The sequence below is a fragment of the Halictus rubicundus genome, chromosome 8 (genome assembly GCF_050948215.1).
Source record: "Halictus rubicundus isolate RS-2024b chromosome 8, iyHalRubi1_principal, whole genome shotgun sequence".
Classification (NCBI taxonomy): domain Eukaryota; kingdom Metazoa; phylum Arthropoda; class Insecta; order Hymenoptera; family Halictidae; genus Halictus; species Halictus rubicundus.
The window spans coordinates 4,820,991-4,840,295 of record NC_135156.1 but is presented as its reverse complement, the minus strand read 5'-3'; the positions used below and the strand labels follow the sequence as shown (position 1 = coordinate 4,840,295).

At 46.7% G+C, this 19,305-nt stretch overlaps 2 protein-coding genes and 1 long non-coding RNA gene across 3 annotated transcripts in view; 2 read left to right on the top strand and 1 right to left on the bottom strand.

Moving 5' to 3' along the window:
• Positions 1-19,305, top strand: part of LOC143356414 (uncharacterized) — a 175,316-nt gene that overhangs the window by 3,977 nt on the left and 152,034 nt on the right. The gene's annotated exons all lie outside the window — the stretch shown is intronic.
• Positions 2,677-3,540, bottom strand: Grx5 (Glutaredoxin 5). Its single transcript, XM_076792774.1, has 3 exons — positions 3,322-3,540; positions 2,994-3,135; positions 2,677-2,930 (listed from the first exon to the last, which is right to left on the bottom strand). The coding sequence occupies exons 1-3, from the start codon at positions 3,514-3,516 to the stop codon at positions 2,743-2,745; spliced, it is 525 nt and encodes a 174-aa protein (XP_076648889.1). The 5' UTR covers positions 3,517-3,540; the 3' UTR covers positions 2,677-2,742.
• Positions 10,955-19,305, top strand: part of LOC143356411 (uncharacterized) — a 121,950-nt gene continuing 113,599 nt past the window's right edge. Inside the window, exon 1 of the mRNA XM_076792083.1 lies at positions 10,955-11,090. Coding sequence (XP_076648198.1) covers positions 11,015-11,090 — 76 coding nt within the window. The 5' untranslated portion in view covers positions 10,955-11,014. The remainder of the gene's footprint in view (positions 11,091-19,305) is intronic.

Sequence of the window (19,305 nt, the reverse complement as noted above, 5' to 3'; positions counted from 1 at the left end):
CGTCGCGCAGCTTGCACTACGAGCCGTAAAATGTCACCGTTCAGGTTACTCGCGCCTTTCGTCTCGGCGATCGATCTCCGAGAGAGATCGAATTCTCTCGAAATCGGAAAAGTATCGCGAGAAGGCGCTTTACAGAAACTGGGAAAAGAAACGAGACCAAGTCGCGGCGTGCACGCACGCGATCCTACGATTTGCTGGTCCCCGTTCAAGGACGAGTCTCTCGACACGCGTACCTGCCGCGAGGATAAAAATGGAATTGTAATATACAATGAGTTCTCGATATATGTCAACAACACGGGTCTTGCCAGCGTCGTGTATCGTCTAGGAGACATACCCGAGCCGTGTTATGTTTACAGTTCTTGGCGTCCGAGGCCTCTCGAGCTTCGTGGCCCCTCACGGGGTATACCCCGCGGTGGTAGGGATAATTCCGCGACGTTTATCATCCAGGCCTTGGCGACACATACAGGGTCATCAGTTTTTAAACGGTCAAACGTCAACCAGCTATAGAGGACCCCAAATGGAACAGCTTTCACCCCTAACACTTTTTTTGATTCGAAGTTATTTCATTCAGTCTCCACGGCGTGCCCCATGTCAAAAAAACCAAGATCCAAAGGTCATACAAAACAGTTGACTGAATAAAAAAGATGCCCCTATTTATTTTAAACCAAACAAAGGAAAAATCATCAAGATACATAATTGCAGTCCTAATATATTTAATCTTAAGTGAACGCAAAAAATGACGGGTTTTTGCAATTATCTAAAAATCAAGACCGAATCGAAAAAAGTGTTAGGGGTGAAAGTTGTTTCATTTGGTGTCCTCTATAGCTGGTTGACGTTTGGCCGTTTAAAAACGGATGACCCTGTATAGAGAATCACTATATTCGTATTTGTAGAGCTCGCGATCCGTTCGGAAAGCCATTCGAGCGCGAAATGTTTCCTTGAAGCTTTAGGAATCGCACGCGCCAGTCCGATGACGCCAAAGTGCCGATATTCTCGAAGGGTCAAGACACTTTGGTCTTAGCTTTTTAAGTACGGAAAGTATTGCGTTCACGCCCCCTTTCTTACGCCATTGGCCGGTAGTAAACGCGGTGCTGGCCGGCGTGGCGGCGACCATAATTTGGTCGAGCAGGTCGTAACGAAAGGGGCCAGAATAGTCTGCGAACGCAATGCGGAAGAACACGATGCACGATGCACGTTCATGCTCACGCATGACCCCTGGCCGTGACGTGACCCGCGCGCTACGCTACACGCTCGGCCTTGAACCACTTTTTCCACCCTCCGACTGCATTTGTCCCTCGCGACTCGCGCCGAGGAAACCGGAAACCGGTAGTAAATCCTCGGCGACGCACTGCCGGATAATGTTATCCCTCGGGGAATGAATACGATTCCTATCCTCCTCCCATATCATTCTGCCGTCCTTCTATCCCCTGTTTCCCTTAGTTCCCTCTCTCTCTATCGCGTCCAGGTCCAGTTTCCGAGAGGTAAGACACGGACCAGGTCGATTTTTCAACCGGCCGTGAAATTTAACTACCCCCGGTTCCACTCTACGACAACCAGAAGTAAAAGGGCGATATTAAACCGATGGTGGTGCACTGCCTCGGCGATGACCTTCACGGTTTAATGTCCTACCGTGACTAGCTACCGGCCAGCCCCCATAAACGCCGCAGTAACGTGGCCTACGTGCGTTAATCACTTTCATTTAATTAACCCTCGACTGCCGGGGCGGAGCCTACCGAGACTCGGTGGAGCTTTTAACGCTCGCTCGGCGAATACCCAGTCCAGTTCGTAGCTGTCCCTCTATACCGTGATTTCTGCAGTATAGCACATAATAATAATAGCTTATTAATTCGGTTTTAGCACTTTATCTTCATTAAATCCGCGGTATCCGCGTATACAGTTTGATAATATTGGTCAAAGTTGATGCAAATATCTCGATGCATAATATAACCGCATGGTTACACATACACTGCGGATTTTATGCATTTATGATAAAAGTGAGCAGAACAAATGCGACATTGAAAAAACATTTAAAATGAAAATGCTGTTCTATTATTTTCGCCTGTTTTGCATGCTCCAAAAAAATATACATAAAGAAATACATCATTCGATATAGCAAAGTAGCGGCGACCGTGGAGAAAAAATAACGTTACCGCAGCATGTGTTCATTAAAATAGTACAACTTTGCTCCGAGGACTTTTCCCTTAAAATCATTGGCAATATTTAGTGGTCCACCCAGTATAACGCATAGTTTTATTAAAAGTACCTAATCTGGTTAGGCAATTATGGGTTGATAGGTATAATCCGTGTTTACCGTCCAAGGTTTCCTATTATAGTTGTTTATACCTTTATGGGATTTTTTACTGTGCGGGAGAACATAGTAGAGGTTCCTACGCTACCGCTCTAATTGTTTGAATTAACTGTTCCAATCCAGCTGAAAATTGAAAATATTTAATTTTCGAAAGCAAAAAATTGCAGACCATATTTTCGTAGACACCTGTTCCCTCTATCGCGATCGCAGCGCAATCGATCTACGGTCATGCGCACAACCGAGGCAGGGGGAGTTACATTGCCAAAAATTGTCAGTCGTTCTCGAGCCGTCGAGCACGGCGGACGGAAATGGATGCAAGGAGTTTCTGACGAGCCCCATAAAGAATTTAATATTTATTGTAACAAAAATGAACGTCAACAAATAAATGGTTTATTTACAGTTGTTATAAACAAACTAGACTCTTAAACGAATGCTTAGTCCTTAAGTTTTTTGTCTTTGCCTTCTTCCTTCTGCAGAAGGGCGCTCGTGATGCCCACCTTCTTCAGCTCCTCCACTAATTCGCCATTTCTATGCATTTCCAATAGTATGTCACATCCTCCCACAAACTCACCGTTTATGAACACTTGTGGTATCGTAGGCCAGTTAGAAAAGTCCTTGACACCTGAGTACAAATAGATATATCCATGTATTGTTTATTCTGTTGAAATTATTTGGTTGTCGTTACCTTGCCTGAGAACTTCATCCTTGAGAACATCATGTGCATCGTACTTGACATCGTGCATCCTCAATATCTGAACAACCGCATTGCTAAAACCGCACCTGGGCTCCTCTGGGACACCCTTCATGAATACAACCACTTTGTTTTGCTATGAACAAACAAATTGATCTCTGAGAAGGGGGTTCCCACTGACAAACATTTCACGCGCAAAATATTATTGCCCGAATCGTCTACGCCATAAAAAACAAAGCAGACAGTATCTCGAAACTTAAAATAGACGATGTCTAACAATATCATACTATATTTAATTCATATTATTCGAAGAATGACAAACCTTGACAAGGTCACCAATCTTGTCCAGTTTCGTTGCGAAGCTCCTGATTCCATTGTAAAACCTGAATGGAATCATCTCTTTCTCTGGAAACAGCTCTTTGTGTCCACAATTTGACAATAAACAGAATGTTTGAACAAGAAAAAAATACAACGTGCGAGAGGTTATCCGGTCAATACACAAATCGTGCCAAACCATTGGTTGTTCAGCGTTACCATTCCGAGTGCTCAACATTTCGCAAATATTTTAGCCATCTAGCGGTCACACGATCATTGAATGTTCTCTTTGACAATATGTAATCCGCTGTTGTTAATTTCAATCTCGCGTTATCGATGGGGCAAACACTCTGCGAAAGAGGCCATTTCTATTCGTGCGAATTGTCGCCAGATGGCCATAGTATTTCCGTCTGTGGCGCAAACATAGTAAACAAACATCTTCCATAGTTGTCTATACCAGTCTATTCTATACTTGTACTCTAATTGATAGTTATCTAAGAGAATACTTTAACAATAGACCTAGTTAAGACATTCCTTGTTGGAAAGCCATATTCATCCTATACTATGCACCTATCTTTCATATATCTTTTTCTATAACAGAAGAAACCGTTTCTAGCCACTAGATGCATAAATTAAAATTGTTAGCTTCGCTTATAAACTTGAATAGGTTTGGAGCTTGCATTTTTTTTTAATAAAAAAAATAAGCATAGTGGTAACTGCAGAAGCGCCATCTGGGACTCCATGGCAAAGTGTAAATGGTTTCTAGGGACGAGCAGTTTCCATCTAGACTGATACTGATACGTCGCGATGTAAGAGAGGGACTCTTTTGTGCAATATTCATTCCAGATTTAGTTGAAGAACGAATCGATTGCACACAGCCAATCGAGTTTGTCGTTATCATCGAAATCTTCGTCTCTATCGATCCTCGGGGTTACGAAAGTATATATATGTACCCGGAAGATTTTAATTTTCCCACATATCCGAGCTGATGCTGAAAATAACCAGTGCCTCAACGGAGGGGAACGAATAGTATCAGCCTGCTAATGATCTTGTCAGTAATTCGTATCCAACGTGCGTTCCGCTGGACATTTTATTACGTTTACGCTTTCAAGTTTCGAAGAGTAACTTTCACAAGGAGTCTATCGATCCCAATTTAACACAGCCACTCGAAGAAGCGTCGCTAAAATTTTTCCCACCCAACCGACTCTATCACCACCTAATTTCAATTCTCATTTGGAACATTGCACGCATGCATCTTACGTAACCATTACACGCCGTAATTACGTAATATGTTATTATTTTGACTTGTATCAAATCATCCTTACGCAAGCCACCGTCAAACATATTTCATTCTCATTCACGAAAGAATTGGAGCCGTACGACATTCTCAATGCGGATTGAGCCGTGATGCAAGGAGAATATTATTTAATGTAGAAGTATCTTTAAGTAGATTAGCATTTCTCCAGACACTTCAAATTCGATCTACAGTCACCCGTATCAACGTTCGTGGCCTACTTCCGTAGACTACGTGTAACATAAATCTTGAGTTACGATACTTTTCAGATAAACTTCGAACGTATTCGCTTAAATGCTTCGCCAGTGAAACGGGATAATAATGATACTGTTCGCTGCTTCGTTTTAATTAGCTTGCGAAGTCGACGTGATTTCCCCGAGTCTACGAATTCCGCACAAGCAGAGATACACGGTATATCTATCTCTGTAAAACGTTCTTTGCGTCGAGACTCTGTCCTTTGCACGATTATATGAATATCCATAAATACTGTAAACTTATCTTATCAGCTTCGATACGGTATCGGCCCAACTACGCCGAAAAATGTTTTAACAACCGATGTCGAACGATTTCGCGAGACTAGCTTTCAACTTCTGAAATATCTCTGTACTCGTTGCAGCCCAGCAACCAACTTATTTAGTTCCCTTGACGTTTCGCATACGCTTCGGGATCAGGTTATAGAGGCCCTAGCAGATAGGTTAGCTCTATGTAGGTCCACGTTAATTGTTGTTTGCGCCGTATAGCGTTAGTGTCGTCCACCTCGGGTTCCCCTAACCATGCCGGAGTTTTCTGATTCTTGAATACCGAATGACGCATGCACGAGCTTTTTCCCCCCGAGGCTGGGATATACGTACTCGGCAGCTTCGCCAGGTCGAGTGCATTTTTCCCGTGACGTAACAGTGAAAAATTGTTACGAAGGAAACTCGTTGACGGACGCCGCACGTACGCAGCACGTGGATGTCCTTTCCGAACCCATGACGTCACGTCGAAATCATGGTCACAGCGACCGATCACCATGGAAACTCGTTCCTACTCGCGAACCTACGCGAGAACGCCCACGAGATTTTAAAGTTCGCCCGATGCACGCGTCGCGGCGCACAGCTTCACGGACCAAGTCCTTGCGATAGGTCACGGATGAAAGCCACGAAAATAGCAACAGGTTAAAATGTTGAAAAAACACGTCCCGCGAAAACTGATTCCCCGCTTTCATGCCGTGTTCACTCTCGAACCCTGAAATTTGTACAAGAGTTACGCGACAGCTGCGTATTTCATTACTACGAAATTGGCTCGCGGTCTCCAAAAAAAAAATAACTCGATAGAATCTTTTCTTGCGACTAACGAACGGCAAGGCGACCTTCCGACGCGCGACGGTCGTGTACATTTTTTTTTTACCATTGCGTAAGTCCGGCGGGGCTTACTTATTGTTCATCGGTTACACGGTCGCGTTACAAGATTACGTGATGTAATCAAGTTCAAAGAAATAATGTTTCCCATTTCTTGTCCCACTCCGTTGGTCTCGCGTGACGTCGAAAATGTAGAATCAACAACTCAGCTAAAAATGACGTAGCGCTGGAATTCCAACGGATACATATTCACGTCGCATAAGCCGTCTCGAAACAACTGGAACATCGCCGTTTCAAGGACAAATCTTTATCTGGACGCCCGAGCCAGACTGTATTAAGTTCAACCGTTTTTAATATAATGTAACGTTTACATCGAGTCCGTATCTCGTTCTAGCGATACAACAGAGTAGTTCAGTATTATGAAATCTGACTGTGTAGGCCAGTTGCGTAGTATTCGCAATGTTTTTAGGAGATAGTGGATCGTTTGCGCACGGAAAGTTTGCTCGGTCGGTAAGGTAGAGCTACAACGTTACACCAAGGCGTCGCGATACACGCAACGATTGCGCGTGATCTTGTAAGACGACCTTGCGTTCTGGCTGTTTCGTTGGAACTGTGACTGTACTACAAGAATGCTCAGCACGAGACCCGAGTTTAATAAACAGGAAGGCTGACGGGAGCTGCCGAGGGGTCGGTCGCAGAGGGAATAAGGGACAAGCCGGAAAGGGACGTTAGTGGGATCACAGTGTTCGGGGGCTGCGATTGTTGCACTATTTTACGTGGGCTCGCTTTAACGTGACCACACCGTGACGACGGGTTTCACTTTGCTGTAATGTTGCCCGCCACTGCCAGTTAATGCATTTTCACTCGTGGGATGGTGACGCTAAATGATACGGTTTCCTGTTCACAGGAAACTCGAAACTCCCGCAGCGACCAGGTAGCCGAAACTCTGCCGTGCAACTTTATTGGATGCCTGAAAATATTAGTCTGCGCAAATATTTCACCGACGTCATTAAACCAGAATTTTGCGCCTGAATGAACATCGAATTAAGAACACACGCGTGCGCTCTCTTTGAAAAACGTTCCACAATCTAGAGAGTCCTCTATGCCCGAATACTTTTCCGACAGACTCGTTTCAGACTTGAAATATTTTATACAATTATATGGAACTCAGGAATATGTTTCTAGCGTGAAACACGGTTTGGTATTCGTGTCGGCCATACGTAGATAGGAATACGATTTCGGGTAGAATGTAGAAGGCTCGTCAGGTCGGCTCTCGATTATCCTCGCGAGTTGGTTCAGGTGGGGGAGGTTGTCGGCACTGGCGAGCATCTGCGATGAAGAACAAACACTTTAGAGCGAGAAGGAGCGGACTACCGGGAAGAAGAGGGAGACGGGCGATCCGTGAACGCGCGGATCGTGGCACGCGCGACGAAGAGGGAGAAACCTTACGCCGATTCCTCTCGAGGTCGAGCACGGGAGAACGAAATAGAAAAAGACAGACCGGTCGGTCGACCGTGCTGGCGCGAATGCAACCAGCCTGACGCGACGCTCTGCTCGGTCGAAAACACGAGAAAAAATAATCCCGCTGCGTCTCTCGATGCGTCTCGAGTCGAATTCACGATAAGAGAACACCTCTCGAGAGCGGCACTGACCTTTCTACACGGTATCAAATCCCGGTCGATTTTTACCGTCGAGCAACCACGATTAAACTCTAATCGAACTATGTTATCGGCGTCGCAGATGTTGCGAGAACGATCGAGTAGATCCGACTCGAAAGCGATCCACCAGCGATCGAAGAGGAGATGTGGGAATACGTAAAAGAAATAAGAAAATACAAAGTTCGGCAGATGCGCAGTCGAAGGAAACAATGTAAAACAGAAGCGGACCGATAGTTCCGGCGTCTCTTCGGAGAGAGAAGGAAATGTAATCGAATAAGCCGAGAAGAGGGAAGGACGAATCCGAGGGAGAAAGAGACGGCTAGAGGAGGAGCAGTGGGGAGGAGGAGAGAGTGGAAGGGAGAGAGTGCCACGCGACGCGCTCGCCGGAGGAAGAGAGAGTGAGAGAGAGAGGAGAGGAGAGCGGCGCGAAAGGGGGGGGGTAGGGAGAGAAGTAAATCGAGTGGCTTGGTGAGCGGCGGACGGTATCCTGTGTGCGATGGTGGGCGGCGGTGGGCGGTGAGGGGCGCGAGGACAAATGACGAGGCGCGCGAGCCATCAGGGCCGTATGCTAGGGAGCACGCGACACGCGTTCCAGGAGCCGTGGCTTGCGCTCGCGACCTTAACCCTTTAATAAAAGTAGTCGAGCTGCTTGCGAGATAATACGATCGGATGCCACAGATTTCGCGATATCCTTGTCAACACCAATTTTTTCGAGAACGTACACCGCCGCGCCGTCGCGTCGACCGGTTGCTTTTCAACAACAGCGAGCACCACTGTGCTTCGGGACTTGAAACGATCGAATCCCTGCGCGAACGCTCGCACGAAACTTGTTGAATCTTTTCTGCATACCTCGTCTACACGGAAAATCGTGGAGCGCGTTGTTCGCGCTGTTTGAACCGCGAAAGAGTCATTGGCCACGATAATGTTCGGCTTCGGCAGCTGTTTCCGAGCCGCGCGCAATATCGGCCAGAAGACAGAATCTCCGGCATCTGTCTCGTTTCCCAGGTAGCACGCTGAAAAGTAGCGGGTTAGAACCGGGAGACGCATAACTTTGTGTTTACTGGCCGGTTACCGGTAACCCGGGCTAGCCATAACCCGGAGAATACGGGAACGAGGATAGGAGTCTTTTCACGAAGGACGGAGAACGAGGAACGGTGTCGGTGGGAACGAGAAGCGAGACCGAGACCGAGCCCGAGCACGAAGCGGGACCGAGCACGGCTAGAGGGAGACGGACGATCGAAATAGAGCGGGAAGGAACGCGGAGGCCGAGAGAGGAACTGAAATAGAGAGTGGAAGAGGATTCACGAGTGCCTCGCGAACTTCTCTCTGCATTAACGGTCGCAGACTACAAAGTACGAGAGAGAAATGAGAGAGGGAGAGGCGCGCACACGCTCGCCGATGAGACCAATACCCTTCGCGGACTCGGCTAGTGCTGGGGTCGGCAAACCTTTTTCGTAAAAGGCTGGATATTCGGAATTAGTACCGGGATTGAGAATAAGCAAATGAAACGGATAAATAAGTACTCGTTGAAATTGGGTCCTATCTTATCTTCTACATATAATTATGCATCCGGCCCTTGAACTTGTCGCTCTCATTAATCTTGCATTGTCACTTGATCGTCTTAATAATATCTATTCCAGAATTCTTATCGGTCTTTTTCCTTGGAAAACCAATGTTACATAGCCACCGATTACCAATTGTACATAGCTGTACAATTGAAATTATTGTGAAGTGGTAAACGTCCGTGTACAAAGTTTCGCGCTGCGTGTTATAAAGAGAAGAAAAATCAGCGAGCGAACGAGTTGTCTTCGATGCACGGCGGTCGCTAGACACCCCGTATAAATATCAGTAAATATAGATTCATATCGAGCGTTACGGACACTGGTGTACGTTCAAGCTGCGTGTTCAGTAGGTCGTCGACGTCGCGCAGAAATCCGTTGACAATAAGCGCCACAGAGTTGATCGTACAAAGAATAGATTGTGCAGAACAATTACACGGATGATCTAGCTTGACCTCAACCTTTATACCTTGGCTACCCTATTACTCGAAACGTTGGATGCATAATTTAATCCGGCACACGCTCCATTTAGACTAGTAGAATCACCTTCAAAATAATCTACTATCTAATAGTCGGCACTTCGGAACATTTCTTCTTCGAAACCAGCTCCGTGCTCGACCCATTTCCAACCAAGTATAATAGGAAGTTAATTTTACACTTTCCACTTGTTATTGCGGAGTAGGATCACCCTGTTCTCGATTGCGCCACAACTTTCGCCGCACCCTGTACACTTGCAGCGAGAAAGAGAGTGTGTGCGACAGAGAGGCAAAAGGGAGAGAAAGAGAAAGATGGAGAGCGGCAGAAGGAAAGACAGGGACGGAGAAAGTGTGGATAGGGAGAAAGGGGTGCGGATAGGCGCCGAGGGGAGGGTCAGACGTTCTACCGTTGCTTGCAACCAGCAAGCTTGCGTGGAGGCGGCCGCGGGGGGGGCGGAGCGGAGGTGGGGGCAGTCGATGGCCTGGTGGGGGGAGGGTAGTGGGTGGCAGCTGAGCACGTAGTGATAGGGGAAATCAGTCGCGGTTCGAGTACCGCCACGTATGCACGCGGGCGAGCCTGCTCGTCTCGTAATCTTGCCAGAGAGACACGGTTTCTTCCGTGAAGACCCGCGCGAACGCACCATCATCATCCCCCCTTTGAAATAAATGGAACACGCGTACCCGGCCGTCGGGCACACCGTCAAAATATCCTGATCTTCTCCCAGCCATTTATTAGGCCTTTCGAGAGGAGAAGAGAGGACCGCGCGCGCGACGCTTGCGCCGTTTCCCGGCCGGACCGGTGACCAACCAGAAAACACTCCGATGTAAACAGAGAGCGGAGTTTTAAACGGCGAAAAAAAGAGTTCGTTCGGCGAGACGCTCGCGAACGGGAAAGAGAAGCAGAGAGAGGGAGGGAGAGAGAGAGAGAGAGAGAGAGAGAGAGAGAGAGAGCGAAGCCCGGTCTCGCTCCATCCGATTCGCTCGCTCCTACCCCCACCACCCACTCTTTCTTTCTCTCGTGACGAAAGGACGTTCGAGATTATCCGAGCGAGCGTTTCTACGAGGGGAAAGTCGTGTCTTTGATACACACCAGTTTTCAATTGTCGCTCGAGAAGATTCCGCGCGGCGAGATTCCACCGCGGTGTGTACCGCTCGCAAAACCGTAACACGATCATCCCGTGTATTCCTTTCGCCACGCCGGTGTGCGGGCGAAACTGTACGGACCCAGGAGACAGCAGAACTGTGGCGATCATTTTTGTCGTGCGAGGTGTAGTGACTAGATAGTTGCCCGTGCCCGAGAGAAGACACACTGCGCGCAGAGACGGAGAGGCGAGAAAGAGGAAAGAGATAGAGGAGAGACACCGTGGGCCAAGATGCTCGACTTCGAACAACAGGCTAATCAGGCACAGGCACTGGCATCGCTCGACGAAGACTGGCACCTGCTCGAGGGTGAGTGTACGACCTTCGTAATTTTTCTTCCTCGCCTGTCTCGTATTTTCGTATCTCTACGGTTGTTCAGAGCTGGGCAACATTTCGGGTAGAGATGCTGCAACTATTGTATTTATATATTCTTCGCAATGAAATTTGCCGCCAAAAGTTGCGTCGCGGTGACACGTTGATTCAAGATGTAGCCGGATATACCGATTTCAATCATTAGATAATGTATTCGAGAAATTTGTTGCGAACGGATGGATAAGAAGAGCGCGTTAGATTGAAACCGAAGTAGGTTATATACGGTATTTGAAATAATATTTCACCCAGTACTGGACACGGCAGTATCGACGCTACATATATCGGCGCACACCTGGTGAAACCTGTGTCGAAGCGGATACACTCGATGACCCTTTCAGGCATATTGCTTTCCTGCTCGGTGCTCGACTATACGGGGTGTTAATAAATTAGCCATGTGCACCTTGCGCCTCGATCGCTGGTCGAACGTTACTTGATTTCTTTTTCTCTTTCCCTCTTTGAATTCGCTTTCTCGCGGACCGTTGTTTCTAGGTCAGGTTAGGTATTCTAAGACGCTCTATCGTGGAACGTACAGCTAGGGAAAAAAGTATTCGCGCACCTGTAACTGCGGCTTTTGCTCGGCCGAGTAAAATTATAGATCGATAAAAATCGTTTCGGATTTGCGTTCTTGTTTGTCAAAAGGCAGGAGCGCACGTACACACGTACAGTATATTTTTATGTCTCTACGCTCTGTCGTGCAGCGTACAGAAACCATGCAGAGTTGCTCAAAGGGCAATCGTATCGGTCATAACGGGAGTAATAAAGCCGCGGGACGAAGATATCGAAATTATTGAACCTGCAACGATAATCTCCGTACAAACGGAAACGGATTTCATGCACTAGAATTATAAAATTTTGCGCGTGGAATGGAACCTAACCTACGTGGCGTCAATCTTACCGCCATTTCTTTTTCCCGCGCGTTTAACCCTTGCGTCAGCATCCAAATACCTGGTTCCCATTTGTTCAAAAAATATTCTTGCCGTACTTTCTTGTACGATTACAAATTGATCTACATTCGAGACGTGAAAATATACGTTGAAATAAATCGTGAAGTATAATGTTAGACTTCGTAGAAAATTTTGAACCGGAAGGAACGACGTCGTAGGAGACGCAAGGTGCATACGAATGAATTCGAAATAAGAAGAAAGATGAAAATAACTTCGCTCCGATAATTCGGAACGTCTGCTACCAACGGAGTCTATTAAAAGGATATTCGAACGTGCAAATAGTTCCGTTATGCGCGGGTTTCTCCGCGATTGGGACGACTGCGTAATCGCTGGTTGCTGCACTGCGGTGACGGTTCCCTGCGAGTGGCGCGCTCAAATTTTCTCCTTTTTTTTTTCTCATTTCACTCGCCGGGCAATATGGTGTACGCAGCGATATCGACACTCGCTACTTCTCCCGTAGCGTTTCTCGGTCGCGTGATCGCACACGCGTTGCAGAATCGAACGACAAAAGGCCAGGTCCTCTTTGTGCCCTCTGAACATTATAATCGAGCGCAGAGTGTTGCGAAAGGCAAGCCGTGACAAGCGACACTTGGTCGTCCGAACGTCCTTTTCGTCGAACAGCTGCCTTCCGGAACAGCCTTTCGACTCCGCTGTCCTTTTTTCTGACCGCGCGAACCTCCGGAGACGCGTCCATCGCTCTCACTGTGATTTCTCAGTGCCCTTAATACCACTGTTCGACGAATCGACGCGGCGGAACCGTATTTCCCGCCCTTTTTCTCCGCGAAACCGCACGCGCGGCGCGTCACCGTTCAATTTGCAAATTACGACCTCCGTCTGGCGCGTTTCTCTCCGAAAATTCGCGTACTCAATCTTTCGGCACACCGCTTTGTACCTAACCCGAAGTGCTGAATCTTTTATGCAATCGTTGCTGAGGAGTGCACGCAAAAATACGAGTAATGACATCTAGAATAAACCTTGTTATGCGCAGAGTTGGCACGGCGAATCTAATTTTTCTCTGCGGCGAGGAATTTGTTCGGATGCGCGTTCGATATGCAAACGAGAAGGCATCGGAAGAAAGTCCGAAAGTTTCGGTGGAAAGAAAAGTGAAAGGAGGCAGCGGCGGTAGAACTAGAGAGAAAAAAACCCTAGCTCGCAGCGAGAGTTTCGAATCGAGAACAATATTGCGTGCGACGATGAAGTAGCACGCGCGCGCGCGCGAGCGAGCGAGCGAGCAAGCTAGCAAGCGGGCGTCACGCGGCGAGAACGTTTAGCCGGAAACGTTAATAGTCTACAAATCGTTTTCTATCGAGCGGCATTAACGAACGAGTGGTTACATTCGTCGACGAGTATTAGGGTGGTAAACGCGCGCGCGGGAGGAATTAGCTGCAAATATTTGGGCGCGGCGCGGTTTCGATCGCGTAACAGTGGCGGCCGGTTAATTGACTTTTAAATTCGGCCATAGCTTCCGGGAAAATTGAGACTCGTCGCTGCCTGCTGCATCGCCGCGGGGCGTGGGAGGGAAACGCGTCGGGAAGTTTATTTAATGCGGCGCATCGATGCATCAATCGTTGCGACAGCCCTGCTCTGCGTTTGTCCTGACTCGCAACCTTTATCTACCGGCGCGCAGTCTGCCCGAAGCAGTCTAAACGTAGCGAAACGTATCCCTTTTCGTTTTTCAAATTCATGAATTTTTAACAATTCCCCGAAATCACCCGAAACCACAGCTACCGTTAGACGACGGAACTTTGTTGGAGATAAACATTTTTTCATATAAAAATTTGTTTCCCTAAAATATGACTGATGTAATCTTGATTATTTTCACTTGAAAAAAATCACACGTGTGCTCCAAATACTGATAAATCTGTGTGCAAAATCCCAATGCGAAAGATTCTATAATTTTTCTGAAAAAAATTACTAAATATTTACGCCAAAACGGCCTTGAAGACCAGAATAAATTGGCTGCTACTATTGGGCCGGCCATGAAGAACCCAATGAATCAGAGACACTTCGGAAGGAAAGAAAGAGCGAGAGAGAGACAGAAAGGAGGAAAGCATGTCGATTTTGAAGGTTTGCAGGTCGTCTCGTCTCGTCTCGTTCACGGGTTACCGCGGCGAAGTTTGAGCGAAGAAGATCGAGAGTTTCGACTTTGCATATTCATGGTCACCGGAGAAGATCGAACAATGGCAGCAGCGTGGAGCGGTGCGGGAACTCGAGCGGCAGAAGATATGGAAGAAACGAGGTTAAATGGTAGGCGCGCGCAAGAGGAGCGGAAATACGCGTCCCCGATCTACTAAACTCGATGATTTCCGAGGCTGGTTATGCGTGCGCGGGCTCGGCCCGTCCGTAAACGGACCTTGCTATTTTTCTATCGGCAAGCGGCACCGAGCTCGGGTTCGGGCTCGACGCAAAAAGTTTGCCCGACACTCATAATTTCGGGACTTGAGTAATCGAATATTTTGGATACATACAATATAAATGCGTCGGGATTTTTGCAGTCGACAACTCGGAGACGGCAAGACAGCGCGGTGCGGCATGTTCGAAAGGGAAGACGAAAGGCGAAACGGCGTGTCGACAACGGCGACCTTGACTCCTTTCGACTGTTGTTCTTACGTTAGAAGAGTCGGGGGTGCAGAAGACACGTGGAACGAGGGTAGCGGTGACACGGCTCGGCTCGGCTCGACTCGGCTCGGCGTATCGGCGTGTCTCCATTGAAAACGGCTTTCAAGCCGGATTTGAATAATCCTCGCCCCGGGAAATCCTCTTTGCACCGGCGCTAGTATACAACCATCCAGCGTGTAATAGCGAGTGGATCTTTCTAACAGCTTCTCGGCCGATAACCGATGCCCCGGCGATACTATGTGTTGTCTGAGGACAACCGAGCCGACTGTCTAGCTACTCTCCCCTTTTTCCGTATCCTGTTTCCTGCCACCGGGTCTCTAATCATCCGATAATCTCGCGGGAAGCTTCCCGCAGACGAAGTGATTAGTAAGAAAGTAAATCGTTACAGGTTATACCGCTCTCCAGTAAACGCGTTTAATCCTTGGTTAACCATTTACTGCATTTTTTTCAACAATTCCTTAGTTAGTGCTTCGCGAAAAATATTACACAACTTTTTTCACTATTTGATCGGTTTACACTCTCAAAATAAGAATTTGTGCAAACAATGTTCAATACTGAAGCTTCAAAATTATCGATTACATTTTATTTAAGGGTTAAAGAATTTCGAAGCACTGTTGTATTGTTTTTAAGAGAAAGAAATGTCTATAAGGTCTGGGTTAGGAGTAGCCATTGAAGAATACGCAGACATATAATAAATATAAATTTTCTTTTCCTCCAGGAAGTTGTGGACGACAAGGAAATTCTAATCATCGCAACCATAAAATAAATCGTAGCGCGGGGGGTTGATTAGGCGACGATAAAGGCGAATTTGGGCTTTTCGATTACATTTTATTTAAGGGTTAAAGAATTTAGAAGCACTGTTGTTTTTAAGAGAAAGAAATGTCTAGAAGGTCTGGGTTACGAGACATATAATAAATATAGATTTTCTTTTTCCTCCAGGAAGTTGTGGACGACAAGGAAATTCTAATCATCGCAACCAGAAAATAAATCGTAGCGCGGGGGGTTGATTAGGCGACGATAAAGGCGAATTTGGGCTTTTCTATTACATTTTATTTAAGGGTTAAAGAATTTAGAAGCACTGTTGTTTTTAAGAGAAAGAAATGTCTAGAAGGTCTGGGTTACGAGACATATAATAAATATAGATTTTCTTTTTCCTCCAGGAAGTTGTGGACGACAAGGAAATTCTAATCATCGCAACCATAAAATAAATCGTAGCGCGGGGGGTTGATTAGTCGACGATAAAGGCGAATTTAGGCTTTTCACTTTGGATGTACGTCCCGGATGATTCATCTACGATGTACACGCATCCAAAGGGAACAAGCGTAGATTCGCGTTTATGGCGTCGTTGGGCGAATCGACCGGGGCGTGAAGAATCGATCAACGCGCGTCTAGTTCGTCGACGTAAGTCGAATCCTTTGGCGAACACTGTCGAGGAGATTTGAACGTTGTTCAGGGGTGGGGGGGCTAAACAGGGCCGACTGATCGATCGGTCGAGGCGGCCCGAAACTTCGTCCCTTCGGGGGTGGTTAGGGATGACCTGTAAATGCCTCGAATCAAACGTTGCCCGTTCAATGGCCCAGCCCGCTCTGTTACACGTCGCGTTCCAGTCTGCTCCATCGAGAACCTTCCCGATCGGCTTCCAACGAAAAAAGAATCAATTGGACCGTGCACCGAAACGAAGCATCAATCTCATATTTAACCCTGAGACACGTAACTAACAGCGGAACACGTTCGATTCGCGCAAGCCAATTTCAACGAAATTTATTTAATCTAGTACGAGAGATGGTTCTCCCAAAAAAAGTAGACACTTATCAATTTTTATGGGACTGCGGATCTGTATGCAACATAAATATGGTCCTGTTGTAAGAGACAGTATTTCTTAGTAAAGGTAACTGTAATAAACTGCAAACATTCTTCGAACGTCTTCAAAGTTTAGTATTTGTGCCATTTTTATCATAAATGCTTAAAATCCGCAGTTCGGCCGTCGCCGAAGGGATGAAAAGTGTCTAGCTGGGGGTTGGAAATTCTGTGTTCTCGAGTGAGTAATTTAGTAGTGTAGGAAAAATCATTTGTTTAAATAATATATTCAGTATTTTCGTCATTTTCTGTTGAATTTATTTTTTTATCGTGAAAAGGTTTAAACATTTGGCTGCAATACCACTTGTACATTAAGTTAGAGACTACAAGTACCTCAGAATTGGTTCAGTTTTCTCAAAAGCCCAAAACAAGAAATCGGACCTAGGAATGGGTTAGAATATTTTTGGCGAATTTTCTTACTAATCTGCACTGTACATATTTGGCGGCGTTCATTCGTCTCTAGCGTTAACTCAATATTCGAAATTGCGTAGAACTTCCGCTCCAAAATCGGCCGTTTCGTTTGTCGATTTTCTCGAAATTGTGTTTAGGATTTTCCTTGTCCCGGTGCTCCTGAAGGTGTTAAAAGCGGTAAAACCTAACGGGGCAAGGCTAGCCAGCAGATAATTGCCACCCGTAACGAACGGCGACGAGCACAATGCGAGCTGGAAAACAAACCGGGGTCGGTGTTGCCCGCGAAAAATTCTTTGACTCCTTTAGCAAGCCGTGTGTTTCGTCGCTCGGAGAGCCGGCTTCTCTCCTTTTTGTCCTCGTGTTCTCCCCTTTTGATCATCGCGCCGGTGCACGGTCCTTTTAAGCGAAAGGAAACTACCCGGTTCAGAAATTAAAGGAAACAAAAAAAAAGAACCGGGCGGCAAGGAAACAAACGAAAAGCGCGGAACGAGCGCCGGTGCAGCACAACGTCGCGAGTATCGCCTTCTGTCGCCGAAACGAAGAAATTCGAACGAAAATCTCGCGGCTGCGCCCCTCGCGTCCTCCGACCATGTTTCGCTTCGCAGAGATTCAAATCACCCGGGTTTTCGAAAACCAGATTTAATTTTTCTGTCGCTCGGTTTTGCCGAAGACCGTTAATTGAGGAAATAAATTACAAAAGTACCGTCAAACTTGGTTTGAAAATTCCATAAAATCAAAGTAATAGATTGAATGAAACATAAATTAAAATGTTAGGGCACACGATGCGGAGAATACTCTCCCAACGATCCTGCATTTAGCAGATCCTAACTACGTTTGCTACTATCTAAATCTAGACAAAAATAATTCCATTTCTGGGAGATACGGATGGTTTGAATAGCATTCGAGCCAGAAAAATTCTTAAAACTGTACATTTATATTGGAATATGATTATACAGTAAAACCACACTGTATTATCAATGAATAACGAAATAGAATTTATTCTAAATAACTTTACTATTCGGGAGACTCGACGAGAGTGAGGATCGTTCTGGAAGAAACGGACGACGATCCAAGAAACAAGCGAGAGTTGAGGGTGCCATGACGCGGAGAGCATAGGTACAATGTATCACTTTGTATAGGCGCTCGAAACAAAAGCGATCGAATGTGCCCACTAAACGACAGTAGATTATTTCTGTCTCTTTGTTTCACAAATAAATTGCAACAATTTATTTTTCAGAATGTTTCAAAGATCGGTGGTGACGGGGAAATGTGTAGAATTGTCGTCGTTAACGCGGCAGTCAACGTGTTAACCGAGAGGAGTTCGTACGTCGAAGTCCTTTCGAGGAAGGCGGGAAATTCGAACGGGGAGGAGCGAACCCCGCGAAAACCGGGAATATATCCGGCGGCGATGAAAAATATTCGTCGCAAAGGTTGCTGGTCGCTGTCGCGACAACGTTTTTGCCCGCGTGACGGCCGGATCTTTAATTTTCGAGCCGGAGTACGACAGATACCGTAACGGCTTGGCGCGGAGCGGAGCCGAGCGGAGCAGAGACGAGGAGACGGGCCCCCACCGTGGATTATCGATCGCGCCCTCGTGTCCCGTCGTAAAACTTCGCCGATGATCGCGATCGTATCGCTCCCGGGGCACCGCACAGGTGCGTAGGATGGGGTCACGGGCCCTGTCTAACTCCGATTCACGGACAAGGTCCGCGCGGAACGGTGTCACGGTTGCGTTTCAAAACTCGCACCGACCCGCTGATCCCTGTCTGTCGGTCGTTTCACCCTTACGAGCGAAGGACCCCGACCGCCCCACTTCCATTTCGACCAAGTATTCTCTAATCGCTACGTATACGGTAGGACTCCCTTCTTAACCGGCCCCTATGGGACCGGACTTCTGCCCGGACAAACGATTGGAATCCTAATCGTATACAGGGTCCCCCCGTTAAGCTATGTCACCATTTTTCAGGCATTTCCGATAGTGCAATTAAAAAATGTTTTAGACGACAGTTTGTCAGTACTTGGCGGGTTACATGTCCGCATATTTTTACGTAAAACAGTAAAGGTCACCTTGACTTTTTTAAATGGCAACACATGTTTTGGACGTCATAGGATTGTTGCTGACGTCGAGACGAATTCAACAGTGTATTGTACTATGACCTTGAAGTGACAACAAACTCGAAAACTTTGTGCTAACGTAACTTTAATGAAAAATTATTTCTTACAAAACAACGCAAGTTACGTTAGATGTTCGAACTGCGAGACACCTTCTACGATACAGAGCTCCGCTCTTTATATTCGACTTTTCATGGTCGCCACAATTA

Bases quoted from the DNA above. Each gene is read 5' to 3' on its own strand.
- Grx5 (XM_076792774.1), bottom strand. From the start codon at position 3,516: ATGGTTTGGCACGATTTGTGTATTGACCGGATAACCTCTCGCACGTTG. The intron at 3,136-3,321 runs GTTTGTCATTCT...GTTTGTTCATAG, and splicing joins AGATTGGTGACCTTGTCAAG to CAAAACAAAGTGGTTGTATT. The intron at 2,931-2,993 runs GTAACGACAACC...ATTTGTACTCAG, and splicing joins GGATGAAGTTCTCAGGCAAG to GTGTCAAGGACTTTTCTAAC.